A 26189-nucleotide genomic window follows, 5' to 3' on the forward strand; every position below is an offset into this window, starting at 1 on the left:
AAAACCTACATGCCGTTTAAGGGATTGTTCAATAAATGTTTGTTTAGAATACCAATCACCCCTTGAAGAGCATAGTCAGAAGAGCATATTTCCGATTTCCATCCAGTTATTTCATATTTCATGCTCCAGAGTTTCCACTAGATAAGTCAGATTCAACCAGCAAAGTAAAAAAATTGGCTAACAAATTAGCTTTTTGGTGTTAATTTAAAGGTTACGTATAAGGTTTGCAGTGTGGTTAAGGTTCGTTTTAAAATAAAATGTTAAGATAAATTGAAGGGTTAAACCATAATTCTGACTGTTAACTAGTGACAACCGTCCCTGTTAGACCAGAGAAGCTTTGGTCCAGGGACCTGTATTATAGTCACTTACTCGAAACTCTCCATTAAAAAGATTGCTCTGAATTTAGTTTGACATTCACCATGGAATGCAGCAAGTTAAGCTCACAAAATAAAATAGTAATAGAATAATCTACATAAGACGATCATGATCTAAAAGTCAGTAAAATGTTTTTTTTTTTAAATAAAAAAAATAATAAAAAAGTGTGATGCCTAGCATTTTATTGGAAACACTGCTAGATGTGATTTTGAGCGACACAGAAACCCAACCAAGGCCTTAGCGTACATTGTTCAATGGGCTGGGATGTTGGGGTTACATTGAAGGAAATGTGATAATGTGTACATGGTGGAAAGTGAATGGGTGTAAATCAGGCTTTAAAAAGTATAAGGAAGAAAACGTGCTCATGAATAGAATGCTTGTTGAATAATCAATCAGAAAACCCATCTTTGCTCTGTGGATGGAGAAGTACGGTAAGTCTTCTCTATCAACTAAACGTTCAAGTAATTCAGTTATTTCTGTAAATCTCTGAATAGAATACAAATTATTTAAGAGTAAAAAAATATTCTCAACAAAGGGAGAAAATAACTCATTACTTAACCACCCTGTTGACCCCTCAGTAAAAATCCACATATCCCAATAATTGAAAGATATTGCCAAACTGGCCCGACCCAGTCCATCCCTAACCACTGAGTAAATATAGTTATATTTAGGCTTGTTGATCAGTTATCTATTAGTTGTTCCTTAATCTTAACTTTAACTCCAGAACCAAAACTATTAAAAGCACCCTTACCTGAGAAGGTAGATGATAAACAGAAAAGATTAACAGACATGTTGAGAGAGAATGATAGACTGGGTATAGTAGTGGAGAGAGAGTTGAGTTCTAGGGGCATAAACTAAAAGATGGGATGGGAAATAAGAAATGACTGGTTTCTTTAGTCTCATATCATCAATATCTCCAGTCAATAGTTAAAAAGATTACATAATTTATCTAAAAAAAATTTTTTTTAAAAGAAGTCGACTCACAAATTTATACAAACACTCGAACTCCCAGAATCCAAGGACTGTAAAGGCAAGAGTTTCCATTCAGGAAAAAAAAAAAACCTTGCCCTCTCCACTTTGTTTTTATAATACGTAGCCCCCCCCCCTCTTTATTTGTGGCCCCCAGTCTTTGTCCTCCCTCTTCTTAAAAAGGGTCACACCATGGAGATTGAGAGATGTGGGCAGAGCAGAGGAAGGGGTCGTGCAAACCAGGAGAAAGGGCATTCTAAAAAGGAGAGGAAGTGGAGGTGCTGATACTAGTCCCGATGGACGAATCCCCATAGCCGATCCTGATGGAGTTTTCGACTGAGGACGGATCGGACATCTGAGGTGAACCTGAGATTGAGAGGAAGAGGGCAAGATAAAGAAACATTACTATGGAAAATCAACATACTAATAAGTTATGATGAGCGGTATCACTACTCTTGGCAGCACATCACAGGTGTAACATCTTTGAGACATACCTAAGTGCATCTAGCATGGGAAGCAGGTTAAGTAGAGCTGTGTCGCTTGGGTCACTGAACCACGATTTGATGGGTATTGCATTGTCTGTGAGGCAAATGTTTGACAAGAGGGTACGGAGACAGGCCAGATCCATGACAGAACTGTTACAAGCCAATAGCCAATAGCAATCCAATGAAAAATGGCACTTGGCATCTACCTAAACTTAGTTTGAAATAATAAATAGCCAAATGTACTTGACATATGTGAGTTGTACAGTGTGAGTTGTACAGGTAACTGACAAAGTAAAAGGAAACACCAACATAAAGTGTCTTAATAGGGCGCGAGCCGCCAGAACAGCATCAATATGCCTTAGGATAGATTCTACAAGAGTCTGGAACTCTATTGGATGGATGTGATGCCATTCTTCCATGAGAAATTCCATAATTTGGTGTTTCGTTTATGGTGGTGGAAAACGCCGTCTCAGGTGCTGCTTATGGAGCGATTTCAGTGCCCTCAGAAATTCTATGAATCCCATTTTGAATTTGCTTTAGGATATTGAGTATCTTACTCAATTACCTCGTATCCCTGCACAACTCAGTTCTGGTACCCTTTGTATATACACCAAAGCTATCGTTACTCATTGTGAATCAATTATTACTTTAATTACATGTTTTACTTTTCTATTATTTCTCTATTTTCTTTCTCTCTGCATTGTTGGAAGGGCCCGTAAATAAACATTTCACTTAGTCCACACCTGTTTACGAAGTATGCGACGTAGGATTTGAAACTGAATTTAAGGAATATTGTATTGTTTTAAAATGCAGTTTGAATATTCTAATCCAATATTTACATATACAGTTTCAATATTGTAGATATTGCATTCATTGTCTATGTATCAAGTTTAAGTTTCAAATAGCATATTCAACTTCTCAGATTCAGTTTTCATATTAAACCAGATAACATCCTGGTACTTTGCCAGCCAAGAAAAGTAGATGTGAACAGAACAGAATCAAATGCACTCTGTGGTAAACTGAAGCTTCTGACAGTTTTTGAAGCCAATGTGGTATGTTTAATCTTCCTATGAATTTGGCTCTAGCATTTGAACCGTTTTGGCTATAAACTATTATGACCCCATTCCTGAAAGCAAAGACTCTGTGGAACATGGACGTTCCCCTTTACGATGATCACAGGCTGCACAGAACACATTAGAAGAGTGTCACAATAATGCGCAATTTGGCCCCCATTAAGAATATAGTTGAATGGGCCTGTCGTAGCCCTTCTAAGGATAGCCTTTTCACTCCCTATTTAAAAGCTTGCTCTTGTGACTGACTGGGTTCAAACTAGGTCTTCTACATGTCACAAGACTATGTTAGTCCACTTAGCTAAAGTCTATAGGGACACGTTCAGGAAGTTAATGTAAAGGACAACCTGCTTCTTGCTTAACGAGTACTGCTTCCCCCGGACTCAGCTCATACAGTACCGAGATCAAACTCAGGACTTTTGCCTCAAAACACACGACCGCCCTCCTGAAGCATTCCCACCAATTGTGCTATTAAAAAAGGCCTTCAAATGTGCAAGGGGCGACCCTTCATGCTGAGAATTGAGTTCCACAAATCCCCATCTGCTACACTAATAGAAGTCTTCAAGGTCCAGCAAGGTTACTCATCAAAACAGTGTGGTTTGGTGATACATGCTAATATGAGCAACCTGAAGACCTGTTAGATGTGTTAGTTTCAAGTCTCCGGTAACGTGACCGTTGGCTTGCCGAGACAAAGCCTAGCCATTGGTCCTGTGACTTGGATAGGTCTATTCAAGGAGGTGGTCAAAGGGGGGTGAAATGTAACAGGTGGTTTGGTGACCACGCTTGCGTGATGAGTAACTTGTCAGATCCCGAAAAGTTGCATTGTCTGTTGCACAGGAGACCTGGGTTAGAACCTCATTAGTCAAACTAACATCTCTTCAGGTCTCAGGCAAGGTTGCGCATCACCATGCATGGATCACCAAACCACCTTTGTTGCATTCATTAAATGGAGTGCGCAGATCCTTGCCACTGAAATTGTTGTTGTGCATTAGGCCTGATTTTGAACACAGGCAGTTATGATGCCGTGATCTCAAATAATAGCTTGTTGCCAAAACGGTACAAACGCTAGAGCCAAGTTAATCTTAAGAAAATACATTTAACATGCCATATTGGCTTCAGAAACCGCCAGAAACTTCTATTGTTTCCCACAGAGAGCGTTCGATTCTATCCGTTCTCCTCTACCTTTCCTGGCTGGCAATGTACCACGATGTTGGTTTAGTTTTAAATAGGAATTTAGAGAAATGAATTTGAAAACTGAATCCGAGGTTGAACATATGAAACTTTGATACACCTGAAATTATAGTTTGTAAACTTGACAGACAATGAATGCAATACCATATTGAAACTTATCAGTTTGAATATTCAATGAAATTTTACAACTGAAAGCAATATTCATTCAATTCAGTTTCAAATCATGAAATACAAGTTCAATTTATGAATTAAATTATTACATGTGTGCATTGAATTCAAAATCCTAATACAAATTCAAAATGATGAAATTCAAAAACAATCTCTGTTGGCACTGAAATCGCTCCATGGCTGCTCCAGAATCTCCCATACTGCTCATATCGGTTGACTGAGGTACATACACACTGTTTAAATACCCTATGCTCCTTTGAGACCACTCAAAGTCACAGATCTCTTCTAGCCATGGTATTCAAAATGATGAGCAACTGGGCATTGTTATACATGACCTTAAGCTAGAGTCCTGCATGGGTCAGTATTTTGGAGCCGCACCCGCCCGGCCACATCAATTCCGAGCCCCACCCGACATCAGGGAAGATCTCTCTGTAACCTGACCCACCCGCATTGAATTGTTCCCGAGAGCCAATCCGTGACCCACCAAATTGATTTAAATTGTTATGACTCCAGGCTAATCCCCTTCACTACATGAATTTGTCTGCATGTCTATCCAACATTTGGACAAAAGGAAACCATGCCATGAATTAACAACAATATATTATTTTACCCAATACGATGCAGCACATGAACTCAAATAACTTTTGGGAAAAAAAAGCTTTCTAATTAGCTTTCTTACCTAATGAAAGCCTGTAGCCGACATAACAAAACCTTTACATTCAATATTGTTTAGTTCAAATCAATATTTTAATTGAAATTTAAACAATTCTGAGAATCGAATAGGCAATGGGTTGCAAAAACAACCTACATTTATTTAGTAGGCTATCCTCAAACTTTTTCCAGCCGCACAGGTTGGAACATAATATGCCCTGAAAATGGTCTGAACGAAAGCCAGAATGAATGTAATAATTAACTGAATTATCGTAAACAAATACCTGCTTGCACTTTTTGCAGGCTGTGTATCCATCTAGGCGTAGGCTACGATGTCTGCCTCACTATTACAGAATGGAATTCAGAACAATGCAACACAAGCTACTGGATTTGTAAAACGTTTCTTGATTTAAAAAATTTCCTACCCACAATATAATTGTTCTGAACAGTGTGCCGACCCTCGGGTTAAAATGTTCTCATTCCAGATGCCAACTGATTTTTTTTGTGTGTTGCGGGTCGTCCGCGGGGAACAGTAAGTATCCGATCCGATGCAGGACTCTACACCCTAAGCATGATGGGATGTTAATTGCTTAATTAATGGGGGGGAAACACCCAAAACCACTAATTTACATTGTTAAATAACACTAATATGTTATAACAATATTTGAGGTGAACACATTTTGTTATAATAAGGTTGATAGCAATGTGAAAATTTGTTGCAGCTTAAGTCAATTACAAAACCCACAATGCAATGCTCTCTCTATGGGCTGGCGAGGCCACAGCATGTGAAGTAGCTAATTAGCTGTAAAAATCGCCTAAACAAAATGCACTATCAATATAGCCGTCTACAATCTTACCATGTTCAACGTGCAGATTGATGTGTCTCGCAGAGTGGAGTCTGACATTCGCAAAGGCCAATGACCTAAAAGTCGTATTCCTATTAACTTCCAGTGTAGTGAGTGGCTTTATTGCAATGCTACGTGATACCGGCTGAATTTCTGCCTGCTTGAATGGCAATAGCTCAGATACACATGAAATGGCCCTGGAAATCAATGGAACATCACTCAGCGATGCACAAAAACAGTATAACATTCAAAATGGGAAAATCGTTCCTTTAACTCAGGGGCCGCGCCTTCTTTCAATATACTTTATATCCCTCATTTACTTAAGTGTTTCCTTTATTTTGGCAGTTACCTGTACATGTAGTAGGGTTGGGCAGTATCCAGATTATCATACCGTTTCTGTACCATACCGGGGTTTATGGTATTACCGGAAGTGCACACAAGAGGCGCCATTATTTTTATTTTTTTTAATTTTTTGAGAAAAATAAATTAAACAATTTAGGCAACAGGGATCTTGATCGAGAAAGGGATTGAACGTCTAGTCTGGGTACCAGTCTTTTTTAGCTAACATTCCACTCCATGTCATTGTCAAAGAGACAAACGTTTCGGCAATCTCAACATTCAATATGCAGCTAGACTGGTTTCGTCCGGACAAACAAAAAATGGTTGCTTAACAAATGGATACCAACGTGTTCTGTGGAAGAAAAAAAGGGATATAGTTCCAATATTTGGATAATCGTAATTGGATTATAGCTGTGATGGTTATCGAAACATGATTAACTCCTCTGTTCTTCTTGAGCTCATTTACGATGAATGTTCATATTTTATTTTATTTTTTTATCTTTTTCTCCCCAATTTCGTGGTATCCAATTGTTGTAGTAGCTACTATCTTGTCTCATCGCTACAACTCCCGTACGGGCTCGGGAGAGACGAAGGTTGAAAGTCATGCGTCCTCCGATACACAACCCAACCGCACTGCTTCTTAACACAGCACGCATCCAACCCGGAAGCCAGCCGCACCAATGCGCCGGAGGAAACACCGTGCACCTGGCCACCTTGGTTAGCGCACACTGCGCCCAGCCCGCCACAGGAGTCGCTGGTGCGCGATGAGACAAGGACACCCCTACCGACCAAGCCCTCCCTAACCCGGGCGACGCTAGGCCAATTGTGCGTCGCCCCACGGACCTCCCGGTCGCGGCCGGTTACGACAGAGCCTGGGCGCGAACCCAGGAACTCTGATGGCACAGCTGGCGCTGCAGTACAGCGCCCTTAACCACTGCGCCACCCGGGAGGCCCGCCTGAATGTTCATATTTGAAGATGGCCGAAAGGCCAGTCTCTTTAGCAATGATAAGGTGTGGCAGGACTGGAATGTTAGCTAAAGAGACTAGTACTCAGACTAGAATGACTGCTGTAACCAAAAAGCTTGATTTGACTACTACCCACTTAGCAAACAAAATGCAAAGCTGGAGCCCTGAGCTGGATATAATTTGACATAAATCATTATATGCAGGGGCGGCGCACACAGCCCCCGAGCGACTTATCTTTCTTAAATGGTATACAGTATATCGCCCAAGCCTAATATGTAGTCGTTATAACATGGTAACAGCTGCTTACCAGGGTGGATGCGGTAGGCTCCAGGCGAGTTGTCCAGGATGACTATGCTAGATAGATCATTGTGCACCACAGAAAGATCTTTAAAATAGCTACCCAGATCCAATGTACAGTGCTAAATAGAGAAATGAAAATGAGGAAAAGTGAGTTTTATGTGTTGCAAAAGAGTGATAAGTCTAACTTTACATAGAGAGAACCTTTAAATAATGACAGAGACAATCAGGGCCGGTTTCCTGGACACAGAATTTTTATTGAAAGTGCTTTTTAGGGTAAGACGAGGCATAAATCTTTATCCGGGAAACCAGCCCTCAGAGTGTAAGACTGAGCAGAGTGCATAACTGTACACAGCTGAAGTGAACCTGTCAGTGGGTTTGTTTACCTGTCTGTAGTATCTTCGTTTAAGGATGTCTCTGTCTAGCTTGTCAGACACGGCTGAGCCATATATTTCCATACTGGCCGTGAAAACCACCAGCTCATACCACTGACTCACCTAAAAAAAAATCGAGTTACATCTCACAAACAGCCAAGAGATCCACCAAAAATGCACAAAATTATAAATCAAATAGATTAACTGTATAGTACACAACCTCAAAATGAAAATGTATTGATTGCTAGCTCAAAATACTTTTCAAATACATTTGTCATCATCACTGTTGTCCAATTGCCCCTACCCTGACTGACAGTCCCCCCTCATACCATCACCAAGCACCCTACCCTGTCCAATCACCCTCCAGCAGAGGCTTTAAATACACACACACACCTTTCCCTAATCATTGTGGCGAGCGTGGTACAACTGAGAAGACATGGTCTGTCATTGAGTTTTGAAGCATTCTACCTGAATATTTCAGTTATCCTGTAAGAGCTTTGGTGGTGAACCCATTAGTGTTTCAAATGCCAAGCTTATGGTCATGTTGTAGCAGTGTGTAGAAGGGAGATTCCGAGATGTGAGAAGTGTGCAGGAGGGCATGGGACAAAGGAATGTGTAGTATCGTTGAAAAAACAATTGTGGCGGTGCCCATGTTGCTGGGGGCAGTAAAGAGAGTAGAGCAGTAAAGGGGCAGAGGCAGTAAAGAGAGTAGAGCAGGGTTTCCCCAAAGTCAGTCCTCGGGGCCCCAAGGTGTGCACGTTTTGGTTTTTGCTCTAGCACTACACAGCAGATTCAAATAATCATCATGCTTTGATGATTTGAAATCAGCTGTGCAGGCGTTAGGGCAAATACCAAAACATGCACCCCTTGGGGTCCCAGGACCGAGTTTGGGAAACACTGGAGTAAAGGATGATGGGTCAAGGGTGAATACCAGGCCTTGGGCAACACAAAGTGATATGAATTTCTGCTTCGGTAAGGTTGGATTCGTCACATTCATTGCCATGGTTATTAACTGTAGAAATAGAACGGAAATCACAGAAAACAGATGGTTGTGGTGGGAGCTGCAGAGAAGTACTTGGGTGTATGAGGTTTTACTGCAGAAGAGTTACAAGGTGTGTGGAACGAAAGAGTACTGTCCTCCCAGGCCACTGGCCTGGTGTAAGATCAGTTACAGTCAAAGTAGTGTAATGAATGGGGTAGTGTTACCATTTTTAGGAAATAGTGTTAGACAGTGTACAAAACAACTGCTCTTTCCAAGACAGACCAGGTGAAAGCTATGATCCCTTATTGATGTCACTTATTAAATCCACTTCAAATTAGCGTAGCAGACAGGTAGACAGATTTTTAAGCCTTGAGACATGGATTGTTACCGTGTGCCATTCAGAGGGCGACTGGGCAACACAAAATATTTAAGTGCGGGGTATGGTAGTAGGTGCCAAGCACACCAGTTTGAGTGCGTCAAGAACTGCAACGTTGCTGGGTTTCACACTCAACAGTTTCCCATGTGTATCAAGAATGGTTCACCGCCCAAAGGACACCCAGCCAACTTGACAACTGAGGGAAGGAAGCATTGGACATCAACATGGGCCAGCATCCCTGTGGAATGCTTTTAACACCTTGTAGAGTCAATGCTCTGACAAATTAAGGCTGTTCTGAGGGCAAAAGGGATGCAACTCAATATATTAGGAAGGTGTTCCTAATGTTTGGTACACTCAGTGTAGGGTTAGTTAGTTAGTCCTTTTTATTTTTGTATCACAAAATGTAACGTGTTCGACCACACTCCCGCACAGTAGGTGGCAGCATAAACAAAATGTGCGACCGCCATGATACCAAAGAAAAAGAAGCATCAGCGCCAGACCTTACCAATTTGCAAGTGTTTGTTACAACACACCTTCTCTTATAACCTTTCGTTTGCGTTTTGGATGCGTTTATTGATCACATAAGTTCTTATTTATTGATTTGTATTAGAATTTTATTGAGAACATTTACTGTTACTAATTGATATGTTTACCATAACTTTATTTTACTCATGTTTTACCCATTGCTTAACTTTCACTACAGTGATATTCCTTTGAAATGTTATGAGGTTTATGAGTACATTTATATGCATTTGTTTTACCATATATCAAATCACTCCAGTGACTCCACTTCCAGTTAACCATCCTTTCACCCCGTAATTGTCCTAATATCCATTCATCCTTCAATATAATTTCATGATCTAAACTGCAATAATAAAACTGCCATCCTCCTCTCTGTATTTTAAATGGACACCACGACAATAGCCCCAACTCAAACGTCAAGATACAGTCCTTTATTCAAACCACAACTCTAACCCATTTTTTTGACACCAAGAAGCACCGCAGAGAGCATAAACAAGATGCGAACACAAAGTATTAAGCTGCTTGAAATCGTATATCCAAAGCTTAGTTGAATAATGTTCATACTTGCTACTATATTGTACTTATTTGGATGTTGACACAAAAGGCCCATCACTTACCACTTCTAAGAAGAAGTCCACATGCGGTCTTTTATGGACTAAAAACCTGACAGGATGTCTGTTGATCACCACCTTCATGGTAGAGAGAGAATATGAATAAAAGGGAACAGGTAAGGTTAAGCGTGCGAGTCAGTCTGGCGTGTGTTGACAAGGTGACAGCATGACGCAAATTAATCACACAGTGAACATATAGGCCAATACCTTTAGGATGAAGTCAGGTGGAGTGCCTGGTCTCACTTTGGGTCTCCCTTTGGGTCTCACCAACCTATCAGGGTGGGAGTGGATTAGGGTCTCGTCAAGGTCCAGCACCAGAATCTTCCTCTTGACTGCATCTGATGAGCAGGAGCCCAAGTCCAATCACAGTCAATACCATGTGAAAAACTAAACAAGTAACCTCTAATTTTTCAATTTCAAAGCCATAAATCTCTGGTCTCTAGCCTGGTCCCAGATCTGTTTGTTAAGTCATACCAATAACTCCTACCGTCATAGCCTGGTCCAAGATCTGTTTGTTCTGTCGCGGCAACCGTTACATTCAATGTCATGACAACGACAATAATAGTTTGGACATATTAATAGACATTTACAAGAACATGTTTCAGTACGATACAATACGCAAAAAAAACAAAAACAAGATACATTTATCAATAATGGCTGTTGATGCCGAAAAAGCTATCCTAAAGCAAAAATATACAAATAATACATTATCTGAAGTTGCTTAAGGGGAACAAGAAAGTGACGTATTCTCTCCCCTCCTGTTTGCACTGGCAATTGCAGAAAGAATTAGACAGGACCCAAAACGTAACAGCTATCAGTATTGGTAAACATGAATATAATCTAAACTTATTTGCCGTTCTCCTGATATACCTGACCAATATTGAAAACTCAATGCCCCCCTGGTTAGACAATCTTCCCAAGAATCTTATAGGTAAAATAAACCTCTTCAGAATGGCATGGCTCCCAAAATGTATCTATTTTTTTATTCTCGGAAATCCCAATTACCCCACCGAAGACATTCCTTTAAAAAGTATACTCTGCCATAAGTCTTTATATGGTTTTAACCTCTGACTTGGAATTGTATCAACTCGCCACCCAAGGCTTTTACTTGAGACATATGTTTGAATGCACTACAGGCCTCCCGAGAGGCGGAGCGGTCTAAGATACTGCATCACTACAGCCCCGGGTTCGATTACAGGTTATGTCACAGCCAGCCGTGACCAAGAGATCCATGAGGCTGTGTGCAATTGTCTCAGTGTCGTCCGGGTTAGGGGAGGCTTTGGCTGGCCGGGATTTCCTTGTCCCATCGCGCTCTAAGGAATCCTTGTGGCAGGTGTTTCGTCTGACACATTGGTGTAGCTGGCTTCCGGGTTAAGCGAGCAGTGCAGCTTGGCAGGGTCCTGTTCTGGAGGATGCATGGTTCTCGACATTCGCCTCTCCCGAGTCCATAGGGGAGTTGCAGCGATGGGACAAGACTAACTACCAATTGGATATCACGAAATTGGGGAGAAAACGGGGTAAATATATATTTTTATCAAAACAATTGTAATGCACTAAAAAGGAACAATGGTTACATATTGAAGATGGGTTGGACGATACTCATCATTTACTTTGGTATAAAACATTTTTTTTTAGATAACTGGAAAAGGGACAAGGGAAAAATAATATGCTTCATTATCTAAATATTGTCAGATGTGGGCGACAGAGGAACAAAATGGTGCAATTTGAGGACGTGGCAGAGAGTAGTGCAGGCACTGGAGATAGGGGTGAGAACAAGTTGGTCTGGGCAGGTGTGATGTTTGTGTGTCTGTATGTTGTCTTTTGTATGTTTTGTACTGTAAAAAAAAAGAAGCAAAGGCAGCAGTAACAGATCTGGGACAAGATTAAGACCCTTTGACCTTTTAGACACTATAGTGACAGGATACTTACTGAGTCTGTTTCTGGACACAGGCAACAGAGGTAGTGTGTCATAACGCACCGTTTGGTACTGGATTATCTGCAGAGGTAGAGATGAGCAACTGTCACAATTGATCAACTGAAATGTCAAATTACCAAAACTTATCTCAAAATGTTTTGCGATAAACACAATAGGCCTTGTTAAATACATTGTGGCAAAATACCAGGGTGCTGGAGTATTTTAAAATATATTTGTCGATTACACACATTGTTTTGCTCAATATTCACTTGGAACTAAGCCTAGATCAGTTGTGTGAACTGAACAACCCTCTGATCGGTTCCAGACAGATGTCTATAAAGAAGTTATTTCTGTAGGTGTCAGTGTATACTGACAGTCAGATAGTTGTGGGTACAGTACTAGTGATGCGCAGGTTGACTCAACCCGCAGTCCCCACAGGGGGGGGGGGGGGGGGGGGGGGGGGGGGGGGGGGCAGGTTTAGGGTCAAGAAATAATGTGTGGATGAAGGGCGGGTGGGTGGCAGGCGGATTGAATAAAGAGAAAATAATGCATACAAAATGCCTACATGTATAATTCTTGTACCAGTTGTATCTATAGACGACATGGAAGTTTCTCTCATTTTTTTATCTGGCGTTAGTGCATAGCCTTAGCCGAAGCTTTAGGGCCTAACTAGCACGCCAAATACACGCCAATCGCCAAATGCTTTTGGGGGAACTTGGGCAGAAAAAGTTTACGTCGATAAAGTTAGGCAAAAACAACATCTCCGTTCATTCAATAAGAGAAGTTAAAAATAAATAGAAGTGAGACCCAGAAAAGTAGTCAGTTTGGGAAAGATTTGGTGAAGTGGTAAAAGAGGATGAATCGTGTTATGATCTTGAGGTGCTAAAAAAAATGTTGTCACAAAATGGGGACTTCAAAATGGCACATCAAGGGAACTGAACTGTTCCAGCCTAGTCTCATAAACTAGACATATCATAGTAAATGTAAATCCAGGACTCAAATTAGTACAATGTGTTTGTTACATTTGGTATGGTTACATAAGACAGGTTACTTAAGGCAAAAACAAAAGTAGGGTGATTGTCAAGGTGGATGGGTGGACGTATAACTTGAACGTCTAGAAACCCAAAAGTTGTGTTCAAATCTCATCATGGACAACTTTAGCTCATTAAGAACTTTGCAACTACTTAGCATGTTTGCTAAACCTTCAACCTAACTCCTAACCTTAACCCCTAGCCTAGCTAGCATTAGCTATGTCACTAACATTAGCCACCTAACTAACGTTAGCAAAAACAAACTGGAATTCGTAACATATTGTACGAATTACAATTGGTAACATACACAAAAGTATGTGGACACTCCAAATTAGTAGATTCTGCCATTTCAGCCACACACATTGCTGACAGGTGTATAAAATTGAGCACACAGCCATGCAATCTCCAAAGACAACCATTGGCAGTAGAATAGCCTTACTGAAGAGCTCAGTGACTTTCAACCTTTCCAAGTCAGTTCGTCACATTTCTGCCCTGCTAGAGCTGCCCCGGTCAACTTTATGTGCTGTTGTTGTGAAGTGGAAACGTCTAAGAGCAACAACGGCTCAACCGTGAAGTGGTAGGCCACACAAGCTAACAGAACAGGACTTCCAACTGCTGAATCGTGTAGTGCATAAAAATTGTCTGTCCTCGGTTGCAACACTCATTACCAAGTTCCAAACCGCCTCTGAAAGCAATGTCAGCTTACCGCCATTGGACTCTGGAGCAGTGGAAACGCGTTCTCTGGAGTGATGAATCACGCTCCTCATCTGGCAGTCCGACGGACTAATCTGGGTTTGGCGGATGCCAGGAGAACGCTACCTGCCCCAATACATAGTTTCAACTGTAAAGATTGGTGGAAAGGGAATAATGGTCTGGGGCTGTTTTTCCATGGTTGGGGTTAGGCCCCTTAGTTCCAGTGAAGGGAAATCTTAATGTTAAATAATACAATGACATTCTAGACAATTCTGTGCTTCCAACTTTGTGACAACAATTTGGGGAAGGCCCGTTCCTGTTTCAGCATGACAATGCCCCCCGTGCACAAATGAGGTCCATACAGAAATGGTTTGTCGAGATGGGTTTGGAAGAACTTGACTGGCCTGCACAGAGCCCGGACCTTAACCCCGTTGAATACCTTGGGGATGAATTGGAACGCCGACTGCGAGCCAGGCCTAATCGCCCAACATCTCTGCCCGACCTCACTAATGCTCTTGTGGCTGAATGGAAGCAAGTCCCTGCAGCAAAGCTCCAATATCAAGTGAAAAGCCTTCCCAGAAGAGTTGGGGCTGTTATAGCAGCAAACGCCATATTAATGCCCTTGATTTTGGGAATTGGCTGTTCGACAAGCAGGTGTCCACATACACTAGGTGACCAAAAGTATCATACAAAATGGATGATGGACATCCACAAATGAATAAATACCATACGAAATGTAACATATTATACAAATTTGAGTGTCCCGGATTTATATTACCTCAGTTCAGGTTGACTGTTCAGATGGGTAAAATGGAATAGTAGCCTAACTGAAATCTGGACACTGACTGTAGGTTTATAACCTCTCATATAGCCTACCATAATATGAGCTCTGGCAGAATTAAGGATTTCTTACAGTAAAATTATACACCAAATGTAAGTTGACTGGGAAACAATATAAAATATTATTTCATTCTTTCAGCATCTTGAGAGAATGACTATACGGTTAGGGATCATCTGTAAAGGTGCTATCTTTGTCAGCATCATAAAAGCTGATAGTATTTCAACCACATAAGATATGCATCCAAGCTGAACTTAAATCTTATGAAAAACATGTTTGGTCGTTTTAACCGCTTTCAGTTGCCTTAAAACCATTCAAACGGAAATTTGGGATGGGAAATTAATTAATTTAGAGTTATTGCATTTCTCCTTGGTCCATAAACATCTTTACTGAATGGGAGAAGCAGAAATTAAAGAAATGTATGCCTACCAACTTCAACTACACTTAACAAAAATATAAAAACACATGTAAAATGTGTTCCCCACGTTTCAAGAGGTCAAATAAAAGATCCCAGAAATGTTCCATAAGCACAAAAGGCTTCTCTAATCATGTGCAAAAATGTCTTACATCCCTGTTGAGTATTTCCCCTTTGCCAAGATAATCCATCCACCTGGCAGGTGTGGAAAATCAAGAAGCTGATTAAACAGCATGATCATTACATAGGTGCAACTTGTGCTGGGGACAAACGGCCATTAAAATGTGCAGTTGTGTCACAACACAATGCCACAGATGTCTCAAGTTGAGGGAGCGTGCAATTGGCATACTGACTGCAGGAATGTCCACCAGAGCTGTTGCCAATAATTTTATGTTAATTTCTCTACCATAAGCGCATCCAAAAACATGCTAAGATAAATAAATAACAGTATGTGGATGAGGTAGTTGGACAGGCTATTTACAGATGAGCTATGTACAGGTGCAGTGATCTGTGAGCTGCTCTGACAGCTGGTGCTTAAAACTAGTGAGGGAGATATCTCCAGCTTCAGTGATTTTTGCAGTTCGTTCCAGTCATTGGCAGCAGAGAACTGGAAGGAAAGGCAGCCAAAGGAAGAATTGGCTTTGGGGGTGACCAATGAGATATACCTGCTGGAGCGCGTGCTGCTATGGTGACCAGTGTCCTGTGTGAATTTAAGTGTGCTCTCTCTAATTCTCTCTCTCTTTTTCTTTCTCTCTCTCGGAGGACCTGAGCCCTAGGACCATGCCTCAGGACTACCTGACATGATGACTCCTTGCTGTCCCCAGTCCACCTGGCCGTGCTGCTGCTCCAGTTTCAACTGTTCTGCCTTATTATTATTGGACCATGCTGGTCATTTATGAACATTTGAACATCTTGGCCATGTTCTGTTACAATCTCCACCCGGCACAGCCAGAAGAGGACTGGCCACCCCACATAGCCTGGTTCCTCTCTAGGTTTCTTCCTAGGTTTTGGCCTTTCTATGGAGTTTTTCCTAGCCACTGTGCTTCTACACCTGCATTGCTTGCTGTTTGGGGTTTTAGGCTGGGTTTCTGTACAGCACTTTGAGATATCAGCTGATGTACGAAGGGCTATATAAATACATTTGATCTGATTTTGAGTAGAGTGTTGGAGGCTATTTTGTAAATGACATTGCCGAAATCGAGGATCGGTAGGATGGTCAGTTTTACGAGGGTGTGTTTGGCAGCATGAGTGAAGGATGCTTTGTTGTGAAATAGGAAGCCGATTCTAGATTTAATTTTGGATTGGAGTCTGGAAGGAGAGTCTGGTTTACAGTAACCAGACACCTAGGTATTTGTAGTTGTCCACATATTCTAAGTCAGAACCGTCCAGTGTAGTGATGCTGTACGGGCGGGCAGTGATCGGTTGAAGAGCATGCACTTAGTTTTACTTGCATTTAAGAGCAATGAGGCCACGGAAGGAGAGTTGTATGGCATTGAAGCTCATTTGGAGGTTTGTTAACACAGTGTCCAAAGAAGGGCCAGATGTACACAGAATGGTGTCGTCTGCGTAGAGGTGGATTAGAGAATCACCAGCAGCAAGAGCGACATCATTGATGTATACAGAGAAGAGAGTCAACCCGAGAATTGAACCCTGTGGCACCCCCAGAGACTGCCTAGGGGTCCGGACAACAGGCCCTCCGATTTGACACACTGAACTCTATCAGAGAAGTAGTTGGTGGACCAGGCGAGGCAGTCATTTGAGAAACCAAGGCTATTGAGTCTGCCGATAAGAATGCAGTGATTTACAAGAGTTGAAAGCCTTGGCCAGGTTGACTAAGACGGCTGCACAGTACTGTCTTTTATCGATGGCGGTTATGATATCGTTTAGGACCTTGAGCGTGGCTGAGGTGCACCCATGACCAGCTGAAACCAGATTGAATAGCGGAAAAGGTACGGTGGGATTCGAAATGGTCGGTAATCTGTTTGTTAACTTGGCTTTTGAAGACCTTAGAAAGGCAGGGTAGGATAGATATAGGTCTGTAGCAGTTTGGGTCTAGAGTGTCTCCCCCTTTGAAGAGGGGGATGACCGTGGCAAATTTCCAATCTTTGAGAGTCTCAGACGATACGAAAGAGGTTGAACAGGCTAGTAATAGGGGTTGCAACAATTGTGTTATTTTCTACTCATCTGGTTTTTTTTTTTACTTAACTTCTTAAAGCACTGTTGGTTAAGGGCTTATAAGTAAACATTTCACTGTTGTATTGAGTGCATGTAACATAACATTTGTCAACTGCACATTCCCTCAACTTGGGACATCTGGAATTGTGTGGTGTGAAAAACTGCATATTTTGGAGTGGCCATTTGTCCCCAGCACAAGGTGCACCTGTGTAATGATAATGCAGTTTAATCAACTTCTTAATATCCCACACTTGTTAGGTGGGTGGATTATCTTGGCATGGGAGAAATGCTCACTAACAGGGTTGTATACACATTTGGGCACAAATTGAGAGAAATAAGCTTTTTGTGTGTATGGAAAATTTCAGAGACATTGTATTTAAGATATTGAAACAATTTAAATGTTGCGTTTTGTTACGTGTAGCAGCACATGTTAAGACAACCCGTTTTGATTACACCTGTTTGACAGTTTTCCTCGAGGTCTTTGAAATGTTACCAACATTTCATTTGGAATCAAATAGCACAGTTAAGTACCATTCAGACCTTTTAATAGATAGATTGGCGTGTGTGTGTGTGTTTCATATTAACCGTCTGTCAAGATCATTGGCAAATCCAAATGGGCCGTGTGAATATTAGTTAATCCAGCTTCCAATATCACTTATCCAAGTGATATTAATTAGGGGAAATACCTTAGCAGGGGCCAATATTATTACACTTTTAGTTCTAGAAAACTCACCGTCCGTAAATGCTTCCTGAGTATGTACAGAATAAACCCCCATATTCTAGATGTAACTCCGACGAAAGTGTGAATGCCAAGTAAGCGGTGACGTGTCTTCAGCATGGTACAACCCGAGCGACTCCAGTTGAGTCGGGACCCCAGCCTCTTCCCTCCCGAAACTGCAGGTCGAGTAGACACTGGCCAATGGCAATCGTGGGCTCAGTTCAAATCTCACTTTCGCCACACTCCACTGAAAATGAAAAAATAAAACGTAAAAAGTAGCCTACAACGCAAAACCGTCATTAAATACGAAAGCGAGGAATCCAGACGAATTACATTCACTGGTTCTCGGTCACTACCTAGCCCTAGCAAGCTAGACTTTCATTAAAGTGTGAAAAGACGTCTTTATGAAATGCAAACAATGCCCTTCTAACCTTGCTTAGTTTCGTTGATAAATAAGTTATTTTACGAAATATGGCAAAAGTCCCAACTAGACGCCGTCAACGCAACTTTCAAAGAAATCAGGAATTGGACAGAGTGCCGCCATAACTGTCTCACTGTCACTTCCGTAGAGAAAAACATGCGCTCCTTTCAAATACTTTCCTCCCGCGAAATAGTCACATCCAGGCCTCAGGCATTGACCTCAGTATGGTTAAGACCAGCATTGACCAACAGGCAGGTCATTAGAAATACACTACTGCATTGTAATATACTGTAATCTATTATGAAGCGCAATCAATGACCGTGGTGGATAAAATAATGCCAGACAGAACTATTTTGTTACACCCAGTCCAGACAACCGCTAGGCTGCTGTGCTGTTCTAAAACGGCTCCAGTCCAGACAAACGTCTGCAGTGTAAATTGGGACCATAAAATTAGGAATTAGAATACTAGAATGGTCATGAACCTTACTAAGATTGTCGAAATGTCAGCCACGTTGGCCAGGGAGTTGGTCTTACCCGTGATGAAATATTTTCCACACACATATAGCCACATTGGACACCAGGTCCCCACATTTCCTACACCGAATTCACTGATGATAAAACTTAGACAAGTTGTAAATGCAACAAGTACTCATATGTTATTATATAATAGCACTAACAGCTTTCCAAGAAAACAAAATCTGAGACATTTATGGTCTGTTTGCATATATGCAAATACTCTGGGCAGCCATTTGATTAGCTGTTCAGGAGTCTTATGGCTTGGTGGTAGAAGCTGTTAAGAAGCCTTTGGACCTAGACTTGGCGCTCCGTTACCGCTTGCTGTGCGGTAGCAGAGAGAACAGTCTATGACTGGGGTGGCTGGAGTCTTTGACAAGTTTTAAGGCCTTCCTCTGACACTGCATGGAATAGAAATTCTGGATGGCAGGAAGCTTGGCCCCAATGGGCGGGGGTGCAGCGATGGGTGGGCTTGGAAGGGCATAGGCCCTCCCACTGGGTGAGCCAGGCCCAGCCAATCAGAATGAGTTTTCACCCACAAAAAAATGCTATATTACAGACCTACATACGTCTGTTTCATCAGCTGTACGAGTGGATCAAAAAAGGTGAAGAAGTCCGATGTGGTCTGCGGTTGTAAGAACGGTTGGACATACAGCCAAATTCCCTAAAATGACGTTGTAGGTGGCTTATGGTAGAGAAATTAACATTCAATTCTCTGGCATCAGCTCTGGTGGACAGTCCTGCAGTCAGCATGCCAATTCTATACGCAAAACACATTTTAAAGTGGAATTTTAATGTCCCCATCACAAGGTGCACCTGTGTAATGATCATGCTGTTTAATAAGGATCCGCACCTTTTTTTACATTTTCGCCTAAAATGATCTCTCTATACTTTGCTCTGTTCATCTTTGCCTCGATCCTGACTAGTCTCCTAGCCCCTGCCACTGAAAAACATCCCCACAGCATGATGCTGCCACCACCATGCTTCACCGTAGGGATGGTGCCAGGTTTCCTCCAGACATGACGCTTGGCATTCAGGCCAAATAGTTCAATATCCGGAGCAGGTTTTCATCAAGGATCTCTCTGTAACGCTTATCATTCAGCCCAAAGAGTTCAATCTTGGTTTCATCAGACCAGAGAATATTGTTTCTCATGGTCTGAGAGTCCTTTAGGTGCCTTTTGGCAAACTCCAAGTGGGCTGTCATGTGCCTTTTACCGAGAATTGGCTACCATCTGGCCACTCTACCATAAAGGCCTGATTGGTGGAGTGCTGCAGAGATGGTTGTCCTTCTGGAAGGTTCTCCCATCTCCACCGTGGAACTCTGGAGCTCTGTCAGAGTGACCATCGGGTTCCAGAAGGGTTTTGGTTCACGTCACTGACCAAGGCTCTTCTCCCCCGATTGCTTAATTTGGCTGTGAGGCTGTTAGTAGATAGGTAGATTCTCCTTTCCAAATCATGTCCAATCAATTTGTACAAACATCTCAAGGAGGATCAATGGAAACAGGATGCACCTGAGCTCAATTTCGAGTCTCATAACAAACGGTCTGAATACTTATGTAAATAAGGTATTTCTGTTTTTTATTTTGAATAAATGTTTAACAATTTCGAAAAACCCATTTTTGCTTTGTCATTATGGGGTAATGAGTGTAGATTGATGAGACATTTTTTTTATATATATAAGGCTGTAATGTAACAAAATGTGGAAAAAGTCAAAGGGTCTGAATATTTTCAGAATGCACTGTAGATAGTAAGCTCACATTAACTAGCTAGCTAGCTAACTTTGCTGGTTCATTGTACTTACTGTCTGACAGTGTCATAGACCGTTTTGCCAACATTGAAGAGAGGTGTTACTGTTCAACTTGTCAACCAGTAAGGTGAGTCGACATTTTAGTTTTACTTGCGCACGCCAACAAACACACACACACACACACACACACACACACACACACACACACACACACACACACACACACACACACACAGAAATCAGTACCATGGACAGCCATATGATATTTAGCAACGTTGATTGGACTAAATTGTTTTTGGTATCTTTAAGTTGGTTTTCGGCATATTAAACTAAGCAAATATAGACTTTTTTATTTGATGTTTAAATGTTTAAGTTGAAATAGTACTGGAATAGCGGAGGCGGTGCTCCTATTGACTTTGTGCTGACTTGCGGTAACTACGTGGTTCTAAATCAGTAGTTGTTTAGTAAACTTTTGAAAACATTAACTTGCTTGACCATGCTACAGGTGATATAACTGTTTCTATGCAATATTTGCTTTGTGGACTTCACCGGACTGATGTTGCTTTTCGGTTTTGTGATTAAACAAATTAATGTGTAGTTGAATTTATTCCATCACTGTGTGACTGTTGTCTTTTTGTTAGCACAGCCTTATTTTATATCAAGGTGTTGTATGAACAAATGGGTTATAGAGCAAACAATGCAATTATCACACCATAGGTTGTAATATGTATTTTTTACTGGCCTGTCTTCCTCAGTGATTTTACACACCTACCGCTACTGCCATACCATAATCCCACCATGGGGACCTCTGCTCACAACATTGACATCAGAAAACCGCTCGACCACAGGACACCATACACGTGGTTCTCCGGTTTGATATACTGCCAAATTCTTATGGTAGAGAAATGAACATTAAATAGTCAGCATGTCAATTGCACACTCCCTCAAAACGTTGGAATTGTGTTGTGTGATACATATCTTTTAGAAATACTTTAAATTATTATTTGTGTTATAACTAGTATAAAATATCGACAATTGTGTACATTTTTGTCCTAATTATTAATTCACAAAGTATACCTCATGGGACACTTATTCTGGAGGATTCCAAAAATCCGTGACCCGGAAGTACTTAGTTATTGTTGTCTGCTTCACAGTGGCATAAGCAAGCGACAGTTTTCATTGAATGGGAAAGCGTTTATCGTTTATTCAATTCAAATAACGGAAATACGCACAAAATGGACCATTGACAGTAATCGCTTTCGGAGAAACACTAGATCTAAAAGGTAAGTAGTTGTTTTCTCCCTCACTCATCCAACCGACACCTCGCTTGAGTATCCAATTTTATGTGCTCTGCGCGCGCTTCATATGAAAGACAATTTGGCCAGCAAGATACTTCTCCTCTGACCTCCTATCCGGTTGGATGAAGTATCGTGTGTTTCATTTTATTTTCACTTATCACAACGAAGGTTCTTATTCACGACATACATTTAGCGAATCCCAGTTTGCTATAAACATTTGCCGAAACAAAACTAAGCACTAATATTTCAGTAATCCGTGCTATGGCCTCCCGTGATAAATAAACACTTAACCCATTTAATCTCATCGGTCACAATAGTTGAAACATTTACATTTGTACTTTACAGAGTCAAGACAAGTTAAAGTTGTACTTATTAACAAATAAGTTATATATTATGCATTATTAAGGTGTCAAGTAGGATTCAGGGAAGTTTCATGATTTCTCAAAATGGTCAAAAGACCCCTAAGTATAAATCTCATACGTGTACATTTTTTGACGAATTTGGTACCAAACAGATTTAAAAATAAATACATTGTTGACTTATGTTGAATTTGTAAATATAATTTTTAAAGTGTCTAGTTTACATATCTGCCATCATTTTCAATACATTGAATCTATGACCAAGAGTATGTAGACGCCTGCTTGTTGCTATAACAACCTAATTTTGTTAAGGCTTTCCCGCTAGATGTTGGAATATTGCTGCGGGAACTTGCTTCCATTCAGCCACAAGAGCATTCGTGAGGTCGGGCACTGATGTTAGGCCTGGCTAGCAGTCGGCATACCAATTCATTAAGTTCAGGGCTCTGTGCAGGCCAGTCAAGTTCTTCCACACCGATCTTGACAAACCATTTCTGTATGGACCCGCTTTGTTCACAGGGGCATTGTCATGCTGAAACAGGTAAGGGTCTTCCTCAAACGGTTGCCACAAAATTGGAAGCACAGAATTGTCTAGAATGTCATTGTATGCTGTAGCGGTCAGATTTCCCTTCACTGGAACAAAAGGGCCTAGCCCGAACCATGAAAAACAGCCCTGACCACATTACTCCTCCTTCACTAACCTTTACAGTTGGCACTATGTATTGGGGTAGGTAGCGTTGTCCTGGCATCCGCCAAACCCATATTTGTCCGTCGGACTGCCAGATGGTGAAGCGTGATTCATCACTCTAGAGAATGCGTTCCCACTTCTCCAGATTCAATGGCGGCAAGCTTTACACCACTCCAACCGATGCTTGGCATTGCGCATGGTGATCTTAGACATGTGTGCGGCTGCTCTGCCATGGAAACCCAGTTCTTGACACTCCCGAAGAACAGTTCTTGTGCTGACGTTGCTTCCAGAGGCAGTTTGGAACTTGCCGGTACTGTTCCGTGAGCTTGTGTGGCCTACCACTTCGTGGCTGAACCGTTGTTGCGCCTAGATGCTTCCACTTCACAATTACAGCCCTTAGAGTTGACCGGGGCAGCTCTAGCAGGGCAGAAATTTGACAATGACTTGTTGGAAAGGTGGCATCCTATGATGGTGCCAAGTTGAAAGTCACTGAGTTTTTCAGTACAGGCCATTCTGTTGCCAATGTTTGTCTATGAAGATTGTATGGCTGTGTGCTCGATTCTATACACCTGTCAGCAACGGGTGTGGCTGAAATAGCCAAATCCACTCATTTGAAGGGGCATCCACATTAGAGGTCTACCGATTATGATTTTTCAACACCGATACCGATTATTGGGGGACCAAAAAAGCTGATGCCGATTTTAAAAAAGTATTTTTTTTTATTTATTTGTAATAATGACAATTACAACCATACTGAATTAACACTTATTTGAACTTAATATAATACATCAATAAAATAAATTTAGCCTCAAGTAGATAATGAAACATGTTCAATTTGGTTTAAATAATGCAAAAACAAAGTGTTGGAGAAGAACGTAAAAGTGCAATATGTGCTATGTAAGAAAGCTTACGTTTCAGTTCCATGCTCAGAACATGAGAACATATGAAAGTTGGTGGTTCCTTTTAACATGAGTCTTCAATATTCCCAGGTAACAAGTTTTAGGTTGTAGTTATTATAGGACTATTTCCCTCTATACCATTTGTATTTCATTAACCTTTGACTATTGGATGTTCTTATAGGCACTTTAGTATTTCCAGTGTAACAGTATAGCTTCCGTCCCTCTCCTCGCTCCTCCCTGGGCTCGAACCAGCAACACAACGACAACAGCCACCACATTGAAGCAGCAGAGCAAGGGAAACAACCACCCCAAAGCGAAGGAAGTTTGAACCGCTATTAGCGCGCGCTAACTAGCCAGCCATTTCACTTCGGTCACACCAGCCTCATCTCAGCCTCATCTCGGGAGTTGATAGGTTTGAAGTCATAAACAGCGCAATGCTTGACGCACAACGAAGAGCTGCTAGCAAAACGCACGAAAGTGCTGTTTGAATGAATGTTTACACGCCTGCTTCTGCCTACATGCCTGCTTCTGCCTACCACCGCTCAGTCAGATACTTAGATACTTGTATACTCAGTCAGATTATAGGCAACACAGGACACGCTAGATAATATCTAGTAATATCATGAACCATGTGTAGTTAACTAGTGATTATGATTGACTGTTTTTTATAAGATAAGTTTAATGCTAGCTAGCAACTTACCTTGGCTTACTGCATTTGCGTAACAGGCAGTCTCCTTGTGGAGTGCAACGAGAGAGAGGCAGGTCGTTATTGCGTTGAACTAGTTAACTGTAAGGTTGCAAGATTGGATCCCCCGGGCTGACAAGGAGAAAATCTGTCTTTCTGCCCCTGAATGAGGCAGTTAACCCACCGTTCCTAGACCGTCATTGAAAATAAGAATGTGTTCTTAACTGACTTGCCTAGTTAAATAAAGATTAAATAAAGGTGTAAAAAAATAAAAAATCCGCCAAATCGGCCTCCAAAAATACCGATTTCCGATTGTTATGAAAACTTGAAATCGGCCCCAATTAATCGGCCATTCCGATTAATCGGTCGACCTCTAATCCACGTATTATTGTATATATAGTGTATAGCGGTCACATTTGCTCCAATTTATTATACATATTTAATAATAGCAGATGTATTTATTTTTTCAGTAGATTTGAGTTGGTTTATGGATATACTTGACCAATATGATCTTACAGATTATTTTTCCATTCTCCATTAGCCTTTACATATGTGTTAAATCAGTGATTCTTAGAAAAACTTCATATTTTGGGGAATTGGCCATGAATAGATACATCATAAACTGAATTAGTTTAATAACTTAACAAGTACTTAATGTCTAGGTTTCTCTCGATCAATGGTAGACCTGGTTTATGTGAGGTTTGCTGAATAATCATAAGGGTAGACCTGGTTTATCAGTGTTGGGACATAGCTACAGGTGTAAACCTGGTTCGTAGGGGTATTTGATCTGGAATATGCAGGTGTAGCTCTTTATATTAGCATTGGGACCTGGTTTGTAAAAGTTCTGGAGCTGAGGTGCAGGGGTGGTTTACAGTTTGAGTATTCAGGCTTGGAGGACATTTAGACCTGGCTTAGTTTTACATTTTAGTCATTTAGCAGATGCTCTTATCCAGAGCTACTCAAAGTCGTGAGTGCCTATATTTTCTAACTGGTCCCCAAAGGGGAATTGAACCCACAATCCTGCCTTTGCTAGCGCCATGCTCTACCAACTGATGCACATGGGACTAATTGACTAATTGGGTTTATGCACAGGTGCAGACTTTGTAGGAATGTAAATTGGAGCTGAAGTACAGGTGTGGACCTGTTTTGTATGAATATTAGGGCTGAAATGCTGGAGTACACCTATTTTTACAATTGGGGCTGATGTAGCAGTAGACCTGTTTAAAAAAAAAAAAAATGTAGCTTTTTTTATAGCTAGGCAAGTCAGTTAAGAACAAATTCTCATTTTCAATGACGGCCTAGGATTTTGACAGAGATTTTTACCTTTTCAGCTCAGGGATTCGATCTTGCAAACCAGTTTTTTAAAACCAGTTTTCACTTTGATGAGGAAAATGTTTTATTTAATCCTTTTTCGAATAAGGATGTTACGTAACAATGTGAAAAAAGTCAAAGGGGTCTGAATACTTTACGAATGTACTGTATTGGGGCTAAGGATTAGGGGAAAATGGCAGTTAATTTTATTATAGGCAGAGCACTATGTTTCACTCTCTACTCTCCTCTCTCTCTAAAAAGCAAT

General features: G+C 41.2%; 2 protein-coding genes across 5 annotated transcripts in view; one reads left to right on the top strand and one right to left on the bottom strand.

Moving 5' to 3' along the window:
* Window positions 1–18585, bottom strand: LOC110534220 (CTD nuclear envelope phosphatase 1A). Of its 3 annotated transcripts, XM_021618942.2 has the most exons (9): window positions 18438–18585; window positions 18022–18253; window positions 12151–12217; window positions 10429–10559; window positions 10228–10299; window positions 7743–7853; window positions 7367–7478; window positions 1839–1923; window positions 1–1710 (listed from the first exon to the last, which is right to left on the bottom strand). In XM_021618942.2, the coding sequence occupies exons 2-9, from the start codon at window positions 18124–18126 to the stop codon at window positions 1632–1634; spliced, it is 762 nt and encodes a 253-aa protein (XP_021474617.2). In that variant the 5' UTR covers window positions 18127–18253; window positions 18438–18585; the 3' UTR covers window positions 1–1631. The 3 variants fall into 3 exon arrangements, with proteins under 3 accessions (XP_021474617.2, XP_036789220.1, XP_021474616.2); XM_036933325.1 differs by lacking the exon at window positions 1839–1923; XM_021618941.2 differs by having other exon boundaries at window positions 18022–18582.
* Window positions 17678–26189, top strand: part of senp3a (SUMO specific peptidase 3a) — a 20908-nt gene continuing 12396 nt past the window's right edge. The window contains exon 1 of one of the 2 annotated variants that reach the window (XM_036933324.1): window positions 17678–17810. The gene's annotated coding sequence lies outside the window, so the exon portion shown is untranslated. Of the gene's footprint in view, window positions 17811–21782; window positions 21971–26189 lie in introns of those variants that run through there. The other variant, XM_021618945.2, reaches the window with a different exon arrangement.

The sequence above is a fragment of the Oncorhynchus mykiss genome, chromosome 10, assembly GCF_013265735.2.
Source record: "Oncorhynchus mykiss isolate Arlee chromosome 10, USDA_OmykA_1.1, whole genome shotgun sequence".
Classification (NCBI taxonomy): domain Eukaryota; kingdom Metazoa; phylum Chordata; class Actinopteri; order Salmoniformes; family Salmonidae; genus Oncorhynchus; species Oncorhynchus mykiss.

Bases quoted from the DNA above. Each gene is read 5' to 3' on its own strand.
- LOC110534220 (XM_021618942.2), bottom strand. From the start codon at position 18,126: ATGCTGAAGACACGTCACCGCTTACTTGGCATTCACACTTTCGTCGGA. The intron at 10,300-10,428 runs GTATTGGCCTAT...TCTACCATGAAG, and splicing joins CACCTGACTTCATCCTAAAG to GTGGTGATCAACAGACATCC. The intron at 1,924-7,366 runs GTAAGCAGCTGT...TTTGCCTCACAG, and splicing joins AGCCTACCGCATCCACCCTG to ACAATGCAATACCCATCAAA.